A 13,482-nucleotide genomic window follows, 5' to 3' on the forward strand; every position below is an offset into this window, starting at 1 on the left:
AAAGGTGACGAGACAAAACAGTGCAAGACAACAAAAGCCACAATTCCACAAAACGTGTAAAGACAAGCAAAGTGGAAATGTCATCAGAGCAGGCCTCGGGTCTTTACTGTAGAGTGGGGCTCTAATGACTGCCATTACCACCACTTAACTGTCACAACCCATAATATGCTGACTGTTATTGGTGTGGTTAACAGAAAATATGACCCAGAGCAGCGATCTGTGCAGCTTGACCTCGAGTGCAGCCTAAAGTGGATTGTAGAGCAGAAGAACAAATTATAATAACTATTTTCTGTGTCTATTTGCATGTGCGCGCACTTATTTTTGACTTGAGGTAAAAACATTTTTAGAAATAAAACTATCACTATAGAGTATGTGAGTAAAGAGTAAAGTGTGAAAAAGTTCACATTGAATTGGTTGATTTAATATTCCACTTTTGCCTATTTTAACATGATTCCAAGAAAAAACACTGACAACATGTAGCCTACTAAAACATCTCTATTTCTAAACATATAAATGACCTGAGGAAATCAGTTACCAACTAAATCTCTACCACGTCAACTGGCAACTGTTTGACATAAAGTGTCCAAAAGAAAATGTGGTATGTCATATATAATATCATCTTTAGTCAAAACTAAAAATGTTTGAGACTGTGTATAATTTCATAGTGCAATATATAAATATATATACATATACATGTATATCTATATATATATATATATATATATATATATACATATACATATACACACACACATATATATATATATATATATATATCTATGTCAGCTGGGATTGGCTCCAGAAGCCCCTGTAACCCTCATGTGGAGGATAAAAGTAGGCAATAAATGGATGTTTTCAAACTGATAGCAATCCACTGGTAGGAAACATCATCACAACCTCACAAATACACATATACACAGACACACACAAATGAAGGCTCATCTTTCAATAACCCACTTCAAAGGTGCCTGTTAGCAGGTCGACAGCAGAAGACTGAGGAGAGTGGTGAGCAGTGGTGACTCTCTTTGTCTCTGTTCTATTCTTTTGTCTAAAAGTTCTGCTTTTCTCTTCTAAGCATCTCCATTTCACTGGCTGACAAAGATCAGAAGTGTATACTTGTCTTTCTTTCTCTCTTTCTCTCTCAATCAGCCCCGAGGTTGTGAAGCAGCTGCCACCTGCGTGTCGCCTTTGGAACTGAAATTTCTCCAGAGATCGAGTTTCAAGCGCCACTTTATCCTTCAAAGTTTAAAATTTCCAGAGCCAAACAATTACAGCTTCACAAACCAAAGGTTTCCTCTGTCAAAAAATTAACTTAATTAATTGTAACGGGGCTGAAAGATTCAGATGTCTGGTGATTAAAATCCTTTATTCAGTCAGCATTAACACATTTTTCTTAGTTTGAAAAATCGCTGAAAACATCTGGGATAATCCAAGTACACAACTCGTATAAAAACAGGTGTTGTCGTTTTTGGACACGTTAATGCAGAAAAGTCACATTTACGATCAAATCTGCTCATTTACCAAACCATAGCAGAGTATTTGCCACTATTTTATGACAGACTTTGCAAGTTTTTGCTGAGTTACAGTTTTCTCTTTGTGGAAGATCACGCTAACATGGAGGAAAAACTTCATCTCAAGGCCAAACAACAAGTAGATTTATGAGCAGCTTTTCTGTTTATCTAGACAGTCTTATTCATTCAGTCTTGTTACAGTGGGGGGAAAGAAACAACATTTCAACCGTCAGACCCCCCTCACATTTTGATTCAGGAACTTCCCAATCCAATAAATGTACTTAATAATTGTTTATAAATGCTGACATTCTTGAAGCATGACGGTACATGCCTGCCATCACAAAATAAACATGGATGAATTTAGAAAGGTATGTAAAGACTGAGCTGTATTAGACAGATTTATTCCATTGAAGGAGCTTGTGTTTAGGCTGCCAGGAAAAACACTTTCCTACGGATAGACCAATTCACCTGTGACACTCTTGGAAAATAGGATGAAGGGTGCTGGGGAGGTCAGCGTTATTGCCCACAAACCAATAATGGCACATATGAAGCCAAACAAGAGATAATGATAGAGTCGGAGATCTACATCATGGATTGCTTGCTCATTAGCTCTTCTTAGGTTAAAGTCAGGCTAAACGTCGTACCAAAATCCAACAAAGCTACAAGGGCACAGAGACTGAAATCAGCTGATTGCTGAAAGGAATAACAGCTCATTGGAAGACATGTTAGCATCATACATATAGGAAGAGACCGTTTTAAGTTATGTCATTTAAATATGAGTCAACGGTGAATAATTATTTTTATGACCCGGAAACAGGACTGAAAGGGCTTTTTCAAGGTCCACTTCAATATTCACTGTCTAACAGATTTAAAGTGTGACTTCCCCATTGCAAGGACAACTATAAAAAGTCAATAATTCAATTCTTTAGCACATGGTAGGACCAGGTCAAGAATCCCGATCCTTCTTGCTGTGCGACAACAGTGCTACCCACTACAACCACTGTGTGGTGCTGTAATTTATATAAAAAAAAATATTCATTGTTCAGCTCTACCCTGAAGTCATCTCTCTTTAAATGTGAAATTGCAGCTTACTTTAAAATAACTTATCAACAGAATGAAGAAACTATTCATTCATTCATTATGTCTATCTGTACTACTTTTGAGAGTTATTGGGTTGCCAGTGAATCATTGCACCAACAACCACTCACACCCATCATCGAGTCTTTAGTTAACCTAACCTCAATCTGCGCGGTTTAGGACAGTGTGAGGACACTGAGAACCCAGCGGGAACATGCCAACTAAATAGTAAAAAGCCTTGTTTAAAAAAGGTGACCACTTTGCTGTGGGGCACCAGTGTTAACCACTGCGATGCCCTGTGAAGCAGAGCACAATTTAAAGCTGAAAATAAAGAGGTCTTCTTCAAAGCAAAGGCATTTTGGTGAAAGGAATGGTTTGCCATTTTGAATAACAAGATTGATATTGCTCTTAAACCTCTCTTGTCTCAGCGAATGTCACACTCTCCAAAGTTCTAACAGTTACAAGAGAAGTTTAGGTTTTCCATGAACAGATTATCATGACCACAGGCCTTGGACACAAGTTGGCTACAGATATTTACCCACACATGCGAGTAGTACATGTGCACTGCAGGTGCCTTGGAGCAACTTACAACCACACGCAGTCTCTTTTTCTGCCATTGAGTCATAAAAAGCCAGTTAAAAGCAAAGAAAAACCCTGAATACTTTCAAATATACAATACATTATGAAACTGAGGTCAAAGTTAACATGAATACCACTTATTAAGAAAAAAACAATCTCTGAAAGAAGGTGTTTGATCTTGCTTTATAGTCTGATGTCGAGAAAAACCTAATGTTATTTCGAAAGCAATGTCACTGTATTTGATCAGTGTTCAAAGGCTGTAGAGACTGGCTGAATAAAATGTATATTAAAGTAAAAAGGGGCATTTACTCAAGCGTAAAAGCCTGTGAAACATCTGAGAATGATTATTCACCTTTTGGAGGCGGTCATATATACAGTATGTGTGAAGAACTAGAAACACATACCGCCTTCAGTGTCATTAGAACACTCCAACATTACAATTCACCTCAAACTGCATTCTCATTAAGGCTCAAGCACCTTGGATCAATTTTCACAGATTCCTCTAAAAAATTGTACAGTGAGCAAACGCATCACAGAGGGATAATGAAACAGGTGAGCACCTGAAAACCTCTTTCTCACCCAATTAGAACAAAACATCTGGGTTTGCTACAGCCTGGACTCACGTCTCATCAAAGGGGATGACAGAGTGGGATTAATGTGATGCCAAAAACTTACTCCACCGTCAAACGTGCGGCATTTATGTGTGCGTGTGTGTTTCTGTGAGTGTAAAGTCTGCAAGCCAACAGTCAGATTATACTCCCAACGTGCCACGATCATCAGCCACTACAGTAACATGGTTGATTTTGGTTTGATTCCCGATTCAAAGTCATTTTTGTTTCAAAATGTATTCAGTACATAGAGCTATTAATTTGAGTCTGTAGTTCTATAATCATGAAATCAGAGTAGTAAGTGTTTGCTAATGAGGTAGTTTTCATATTTGGAAAAAGCCAACGTAAACACAAGCAAAGTCAAGAATATTTTTTTATTCATTTATTTTAGTTAACTTGTTAAGTATCCTAGGTATAACCTGAAAAAGTTACGTGAGTTTATGACAAAGTACCTTGGCTCTATTTTAATCATAAAACTGAAACCATCGTTTTCTATTACACTGTAAGGGCACACAGGTCTTTTGAAATGAAACAGACTTTGCCACTTTGTGAAGTTTTGAATCAAAAAACATTGATGTAAGATTGCGTAAGCTTTGTATGTTTACAGTAAGGTCAAGGTTTTTGGATCGAGCACTCACCGGGTCCTCTGGCCTTTGGCTGCTCTCATGGAGAGGCTCTTCAGGGAGGTGGTCACGTCGAATCAGAGTGAATTCTCTGATGAACACTGCACCGCCATCGTTGGCCCACACAGCAACCTGAGAGATTGGGATACAGAATGAGGTTCAGCACAAAAATATATGTTAGAGCAAAATAAAAATGAAATACAAAAATAAGAAAGAGTGCAATTGTTTACAAATGATAAATATGAATATCAACAAACATCTGTGTGTGGTTGTGGGTGAAGTACACATAATTCTACGCTTCTGTTTTTAACTCCTCACACAACTGAATGTGTAATTTTTCATACGGTCATATTTTAAATCATGACAGTATGAAAAGGTTACCTGTGGTTGAAGTGGGACATTTTTTAATTGTTACTGAAGCCGGGATTCTTGTGTGAAAAGAAAAAGACAAACGGACGCTATTATAACAAATAACTGGCATTTCACCAATGTGACTGTGGAAGCCATGGGCAACAATGTCAATTATTGTGAAACATTTTTGCGTAATGTTTGTATATGTACATTTAAATTGTTGTTATTCAGTTATATTCTATTCCTTCACAACTGCACAGTTGCACTATGTATTCATAATTTTCAAACTGGATGATTCCTTTGCACTCTTATTTGAATGCTTAACTCTCTATATTGTTGTGGTGTATGTCCTTATGTTTACCTATTATTCAAATATTTACATATTATAGAATAGATTAGTATGTTTAATGTGCTGTAACACAAGCATTCCTAGTTTTGGAATCAATAAAGTACATCCATCCATCCATTCATCCATTCATCCAGTTTTGCTCCTGAGGAAAAATCCCTTCATAGTGGTTTTTAACCTTTATCATGTACAAATATAACTATATATATTTGATTTATTTTATTGATATAAATTAATAAACAGAGAAGTAAATTATTTGAGTCTCACAATGTATTTGCATGGTGCATAAACATGATTAATGGTGGTGTTACAGAATGATTAGCCCAATTTTGGAGCAATGGCAATATGTAGGTGAACTGGAGTCAAACTTCTGTTTCTATTTGCAATCCTTTTTTTTTTTTTGAGGTTGTCCTCTTAACCTCACATCCCTCCTGATGAGGGGAAACATTCAGGGCTCTGGAGGAAATCACAGCTCGAGATATGTGATAGCAAAAGACGCAGCAGCCCTCCTGTTGGGGGAGATGAGCTGAGGGTGAGGACGGATAGGGCCCATTAGCAGCACAGCGGGGCCCGCATTCTCAAGGATGCACATATTCACAGAGCGGAGGCCCTCAGCTGCTCCCTGTGGGTCATAAACACCCTGCAATGACCCAGGTCAACTGCCTGCTTCCTGGGCCTGTGCCAAGGCAGAGCGCGAGGCAGAGCAGGGGATGTGGGTTTGAGGTACTTGATGTTATTCACATTGCAAAAGGCTTGCAGATCTTTAGTCGAATGGCGGAAAAAAGGTCCTCCTAACCAACTACGGCAGAACTTATACAACTTTTCTGTGGGAAAAGCCCACAGAGTGAACTCTTAAAGAAGACAAATGAAATCTGGTCTAAAGCCCTACACTCAGCACTGCGTCGCTGTGGAGGCATCTGTAACAACACATAAGTCACCACAGTAAAAATGTGGGCAGTAGCCTCCTCGGATGACAAAGATCATAATGTACAGGAAGATTTCTGTATGGTATGTATCTGCAGATGTTGCAGCTGTTGGGCCACATGCAGCCTTTCTGTTTATCTGGTCACACTTTACATTCTAGTGCAGTACAAAAAATACAGTTATATTCATAATTTTCAATAATACCATCTTCTTATGGTATTCACCCAACTAATGGTGCTTTTCCATTACTATAGTACCTGCTCAACGTGGCCGTGGGCGTTGAAGCGTTGCTGCGCAAAACTGTGATGACGTTGTTTTATATGTGACACAAACACACAAACTAGTTACGCAGTTCTTTCAGTACTTCCTGCATGACCTGAGCGTCTGACACTAAAACTGAAATATGTCTGTGATTCGGCTCACAGTCGCTGTCGCTAAATACACCAGACTCCTCTGTTAAATATTGCGATTTTAGACATGTCCTTGCTAAATGTTGGAGATAATGTACAAGTTTTCTGTCTTTTTAACTGATCTACAGTTCGGCATTGTTGGGTTTGATTTACGACTTTTCCAGTGACATCACATTTTAGTATCAGCTCAGCTTGCTTGGAACCTCACCAGTGCAGTTACTATAAAAAAAGCACCAGGTACCAGGTATCCCTCATGGAAAAGCAAAAAAAAAACTAATCAAGTTGAGTCGAGCCAAGCCGTGCTAGAACTGTATAATGGAAAAGCGCCATAATAGCTTGGTATTAACAAAGGGAGGACAAACTTCAACTTTATTTTCACTTATTTTCATGTTATTCAAACTGATGGTTGCCCACAGTAATTCTCATTACCAAGCTATTCCCTGTATTTTACTAAAAATATCCAGGTAATAAAATAATGCATTACTGTAATGTTATATCCTTAATACCATACTACTACCATACTATTACTATTACTATACTATTACCAAGCTGGAAATTGCATTACAAATAATGTGGTATTGTATGACCTCCAAATTAAAACATTTATCTGTATTTAAAAAAGAATAAACAATAATATTTCACATTAGACTATTTATATAATATTGATTTATTATATACCTAGTGCAATACACTGGGAAACACCAAGTTTCTCAGACCTTGAGACTACAGTAAACATTACATTTATACCCCTGATGCTTGAACACATGACGTATGAGAGGCCAAATAATTGATGAGAGACACTTTTATCAAAATACAGCCTGCTATTTGGTAATATGAACACTGCATGAGGTCTCTGCTGACAGTGTTGCACTGAGGCATGTCCTCTCTGCCATCCATGCTGAAAATTACCTCACAATCCAGGGGTAAAGCAAACACAAGTCCAGCATATACATATATATGAACATTAGGAGTTGTGCTTGTGTGTGTGTCAGCTGTAGGACGTACTAAAAAACCATTTGAGTGACCAGATGTCCTTGCTCAAGGCTAAATGGAGGAGCCTTTGACATGAACAAGCCGATTGTGTCATTCTCAACGGGTTTTCCACTTGTTCACTCGAATATGATTTTCTCACACACTTCTAGTGTCTTGACACCAGGACAGATCTGGCAGCAATTTTCTTGTCATTTTGAAACCTGCATCCACCTTCCTTAAAGACATGGAATAGGCTGGAGTCAGACTGAAATACAGGCTGATCACATGACAGCTAAACTAAGTCTTCATGGAGTCTTAAAAGGAGGACCAATCAAAACATTAGCACTGTGAACATCCCTTTATTTGCAAAACACTTTCTTTAACATAATTTGCGGTCTGGATTATGTTAAAGAGTTAGCTGCAACTAATGATCAAATGTATTATCAGTTAACCTGTCAAATATTTTCTCAATTAATGCAGTACTGCCATTTATTCATTGTCTCCTATAGCCAAAACCCTACCATGTGGCCCTAGTTTCATTTATAATATCTATCGATCCATTTTCTCCATGCACCCATCAGTGTCTTCAAATGGTCAGATGTGGGGTTAGTGCGGGGGTCTCAAACTCAAATGACCTGGGGCCCCCTGAGCATCTAGGCTCTTCATTAGGGATGTGCAATATGAGATTACCATATCCCAGCATGATATTGCAATAACAATATTTATGAAATTTCACAGAATTTAAATAAAAATAAAATAAAAGTGTTTTGACATGCGATGATATACAGATCCGTAATATGTCAAACATCAAAAACAGACATTGTAAGTAGATATTAAGTGGCGGGCCACATGAAATATATGGATGGAAGCAAGTGGAAAGCCAGAAAAACTAGTCTTCAGTCAGTGGTTCACTATTTTGAAAAGGCAAAGTGGCATGCACAGATGGATGCAATAATGCGCTATTAAAGTTTGCAGTCATATGTTCAATTCAATCATAAGACAAACAGGCGAGAAAAAGGCCCTTTTCATTCCACTACATGGAACCTTTTCCTGTGTCGGATGTACTTGAGTATTTGAGTTTACACAAGCACACACTCACTCAGGCAATGTTTGAGATTAATTGAAATGAAAATGACAGGGGTTAAGACAACACACACTCCTGGTTTGTGGGGGCATGTGTAAACGGGCATCTCTAAAAACTACACATACGTGGCCCAAATCCAGCGTCAGTGAGGCTGTAAGTGTGTCAGTTTGACAAAAGACAAGGGTGAGGGTAAAGCAGGGGAACTAGTTCGGGGACTCATTAACCTCCGAGGCGAGTTCGATTTCAAAGAGCACGTCTCAACCACAGAGGAGAAGAGGAAGTGAACTCAGGGGCAAGTTGGGTCTTCAAAAGCGCATAATCAACAGTAATAACATCCAGTGTGATATTACAATTAAGCTTTCCCATAATGTGGTGCCAGCTTTCAGTGTTTGGGTGGAAACTGTGAGAAGCCATTGCAACACCAAGCCAAAAACTAGACTTATGTTTCGTGCACTGCTGCCTTTGATTAATAAAATTCTGTCCTGTGTTTAGATAAGGACACCTCTTTTTCAGGACTGGCTCCTGTCGGCATGAAACCTAAGAGGAAAAGATATTTTTGCTAATCCACTTTCAGGGGGGATTTATGTGAGCTCTCACTTAACACATTTCACGGAGGAAACATTGTGGCCTTTCTTTTCCTATTGCTTCTTCGCTTCTTCACTTTCGATGTGTCCATCGCTGGCCACCCACATGATGATCTAGTGGTGGATTTCTGCGCTCCCCATATAGGAACCACAGGATTATGATGTGCTTAGTTAAATATTTTCTCATTAAAAGCCAAAGCCAGAGGCCACTTCAGGGTTTTACGAGTGATAAAGAAATCATACAGGCCATGATAGGATCTTAGCTAAATTCAGAAGATGAGACTCCAGTATAAGGCCCTATCCACATGGAAAAAAAGAAACATTTTCCATAAACATGGCATTTCAGGAAATGTCTTCATCCACAAGAAATTCCACCACAACGACTCTAAACGCTGTACTACAGACGCCAGAGCGGTGTGTGGCACTGCAGTGCTGCAAAGACACCAAAACCAGAGAAGAAGGCGTTGAACAGGCACACACAGCATGTGCGCTGCGTACGAAAAAAAAATGTCTTTAAAATAAAAGTATAAAGACAATTAAAGTTATCATAAAGTGAAATAGACCAAACAATCTCCAAAACCAACAAGAGCAAAAAGACGATGATAAAGCTAAGCGACAGTGAAAGCAAGAGAGGTAAAAGATTGCCTTTTAGTGCTCCCAAAAAGCAGTTTCAGTGTGGCTAAGATGCCCATACGATAAAAATCTTTGGTGGATTCACCTATACTTGTTACTTGGTCTTGCAAAACAGCAGTTCATGTCTAACCTCTGTGAGAAACCGGATAAAACTGAAAATACCACTTTCAGCACGTTCTCTGATTCCTGATGGATTGTTAGTTACCTTTATGTTCTTCTTTGTGCAGCCTTTGAAGATGTACGCTTTATCCCTGCCTTCTCTGCCAGGTTTCTCTCAACTTGATTTATTGATCTCTGTCTCCCACGAGCACTTTATCCTGTGAGCATGAGTGGAAGAGTGGCAAAGAGCTCAACTTGTCTCCATTTCTGCCCTCTACACCTCCCGTCGATTCAATTCATGACGAGTGCAAGGAAAAGCCTCAGGGGAGGAAAAAAAGGTGAACATTATTTTCCTGGCACTGTCACCGTATCCCATTGTGCTTATATACTCTGTTATTCTCATGATGGTTGACCTCTTTCTAATGATGCACAAGCACTTCCCGGAGACAGCCTTTTATATTTGCCATATTAACCATTTAATAAGCGTTACCCTTTAAAAGGGAAACTTGCGCAGAACATAATTCAGGTCATTTAAGTACAAAATGGACTCTGCCTACCTTGCGTCTTTTACTTTATTTCACACACTGTTCAACCTGAGCTGTCCAAGGTGGGCTGAAAAGCTCAAAGGCTGAATCTAACGTTATTTATTATAATGCTCTGCATTTAACGAACATCGTAAGGGGAAATTTCCCCATTGTGGATGTGTAAAGTGTGTGTTGCAAAGGTTCAGCACTACTGTGTCAAATCAAGGACACAATAGAAGTTCACATGACTTATTTCAGTAAATGTCTTTTGAAGACGCAGGCGAGAATCTACCTCGACATCACATGTCGCAATCAGTCCAGTTTGGTTGGAGTTCAGTCTGCAAACTAAACATTCGGATGTATTGAGTGTTTGTGTTTTCCTGTTTTTTTCCCCCTTCAGGTTCTCTGGTCATCGCTTCATGTGACACTTCTAAACACACAAAGACAATTCACTTCACGGACTCAACATTGTCTCCCTGTTATGGAAACCTCGATGAACGTGGACATGAAACATAAACAGGGTTCGCAGGGGTCCTTGAAATATTTGAAAGCTTGTGAATTTAAAAGAAAAAAAAAAATTCAAGGACCTTGTAAGTCTTTGAAATTCACCCTAAATAGACAGGAGTGCTTGAAAGTGCTTGATTTCTATGTCTCATATTTAAAAGTTGTAAAGTGCTGCTGTAACAGTCATTTCTGGGAGGTAATCAATACGTCTAAAACTGATTAATTTTGATCTGAAAACATCATCATTTTGAGAAACACCAAACAATATTTTGTGTCATTTTGATTATGGAAATAATCATTAGTTGCGGCCCTTCTCTGGTTGATCGTGCCCTTTCTCTTCAGCTTTAGTTTTGAAGAATTTATTATTTAAAGCCAAGAATATTAACTTGCACTATAAAATAGGGTTTATATCACATTACTGTGGTTTAGATTGAACTTTCAAAAACAAGTCATGTGGAGCACTGATCAGCCACAACAGTGGTTCCCAACCTTTTTTTTTCTTGAAGCCCCCTTGCTTGTGTCCAAGACAAACCATACCCCCCAACCCAAAACCCTGTCCACGCACACACACAAAAAGAATAAAGTGAATCATTACAAATGTTTATATGCAAATAATGAACAGCAGTTCTAGGTTTTTGTTCCTATTCTCACATGTGGATAAAAACTCTCCTGTGCTTCCATAAACTCAAAACCAAGTTAACTTGGTCACAGAGGTGTTGGCTATAAATAGCTCCATAAATTTAAAGGTGGACAAAAAAAATGGGTTGTAATTTGTTCTGATTATTCAATAGTAATTAATATGCGCAAATATAATTTTAATAACCGCACAACCTCAGAACAGCACAACCCCCCATGTGATGTCTGGCGCCCCCTGGAGGGTAACCAGTGAGCCAAATCATTAAACTGGTAACTGCTTTTAATGCTGCGGTAATCCATTTACGCACAAGTTAAATTGTTTAGAGTTCTAACACCACTCCTCTGAATAAAGCACAAGGATACACACACATCTGAAGAAGTCATCATCGATCACTTTATACCAGAGTTGTCACCAGACTGATTTCACTCCAAACCACAAAAAATATCAGCCTGCAACACAAACAGAGATCAAATACTGTAATGCTCACAATGGCTGTACCTTAACAATGAATCACGCTTCTGCACACGCCAGCTGACCACAAGCTGAATGCAACACGATCACTCGACCAGAGTGCGCCACATTAGCACGTAGCATATTTTCTGCTAAGCGGACGGACTGGTTAGTCCACCTGCTGACCATGTGTGAGGTCACAAAGGCTCATCCTGGAGTGTACTTCTGAGAGGGGGCTAATTACGTGCTGGTGTAAACATCACCTGTCACACAGTCCAAACAGGCAGAGCTATAAAATGCACTCCAGAGGCTGTTGTATCCCATCCCATAGCGAGCAGACACACACACACAGAGAGAGAGAAAGAGAGGTCTCAATTCAAAAATAGCTTCACCACTAACATTCAGCTCTGCAACAGTCGCCGTGTGGTTTCTCATGCTCAGGTAACAACCACTATTATTTTTAATGTGTTGGTTTTTAAATAAGGACCACAGAAGATTTCTGACAACTCAGCTAACAGCAACATGAAGCTCTATAACAACGGCACAGTATTTTCCCCAATACACAACATATACTAAAGCCACTGCACTGAGGAGAATGGAAAGTCATTGTAGAAGCGCCACAAAGGGAGGGCGATATGGGCGAAACATAATATATCGATATTTTGGGGGGATTTTGACAATAATTAGTCGATATCCTTTAAAAATGTTATTTTAATTGTCTTGTGACTAATAAACGGTTGCTTTTTGGAACAACTCTCTTTAGCATTCAAGTTAAAGAATTTAAGACTTTAAATAATTGCACTACAGTGAAACATTGAATTCTTGGAAAACATTCAGAGAAATTGTGCGGCATTCAAGCAAGAGCAAGTCCAATCGATACTGTCCAAAAACTCTAAATATCCTTTTTTTCTTTACACATAATTATCAGCTTCAATATTCTCTGATTTCTTTAATAATAATTTTACTTTGGGAACAAAACAAGGCATTTGAGAACATCATCATTTTGAGCTTTGGGAAACACTGATATCTATCAACCTCTTCTGACATTTTAATTGACAGAGATGAATCGATTGTGAAAATAATCATTAGTTGCGGCCCTGATGTCTGATTTTGATTTACAGATTGCATAAGATTTTACTTTTTTTTTATTTTTCCGACTTATCCAGTTTCCGTGACTCTCGCCAGTATCACACAGATCCCAATACTGAGTATTGTATCAGCTCATCCCTCGCATTGAGTTCACACATGCTGTAAACAAGCATGAGAGCCTCACTGGAAACGATCTCTACTGCATAGTGAGAGTGAATGCTGCATACTATCACATTAACACAACACAGGCAGCAGTCCAGCAATCAGATATGGACAGAGAGGAGTCTGCAGCAGCTGTGTGACGGCTCTCCTTCACTGTTTTTTTTTTTTTTATTAGTCTGATCGATTAACTGCCTACGACTCTGGTGTTGAGTAGTTATGACCTCTGACTTCCATCAGTAATAAAGCTGCGTGTGACAGCGACAGTGTGAACATGAGGCCGTCCACCCCGACTAAATTCAAACAAGTTTATGGAGT

The 13,482-nt window shown here is 38.9% G+C and overlaps 1 protein-coding gene across 2 annotated transcripts in view; it reads right to left on the reverse strand.

The window, feature by feature from the left end:
- LOC131456564 (ADAMTS-like protein 1) overlaps positions 1 to 13,482 on the reverse strand; it is a 104,928-nt gene that overhangs the window by 63,238 nt on the left and 28,208 nt on the right. For both annotated transcript variants that reach the window (XM_058625005.1, XM_058625004.1), the window contains exon 2: positions 4,414 to 4,530. In XM_058625005.1, the coding sequence (XP_058480988.1) occupies positions 4,414 to 4,530 (117 nt within the window). The remainder of the gene's footprint in view (positions 1 to 4,413; positions 4,531 to 13,482) is intronic.

Source organism: Solea solea, chromosome 3 (genome assembly GCF_958295425.1).
Source record: "Solea solea chromosome 3, fSolSol10.1, whole genome shotgun sequence".
NCBI lineage: Eukaryota > Metazoa > Chordata > Actinopteri > Pleuronectiformes > Soleidae > Solea > Solea solea.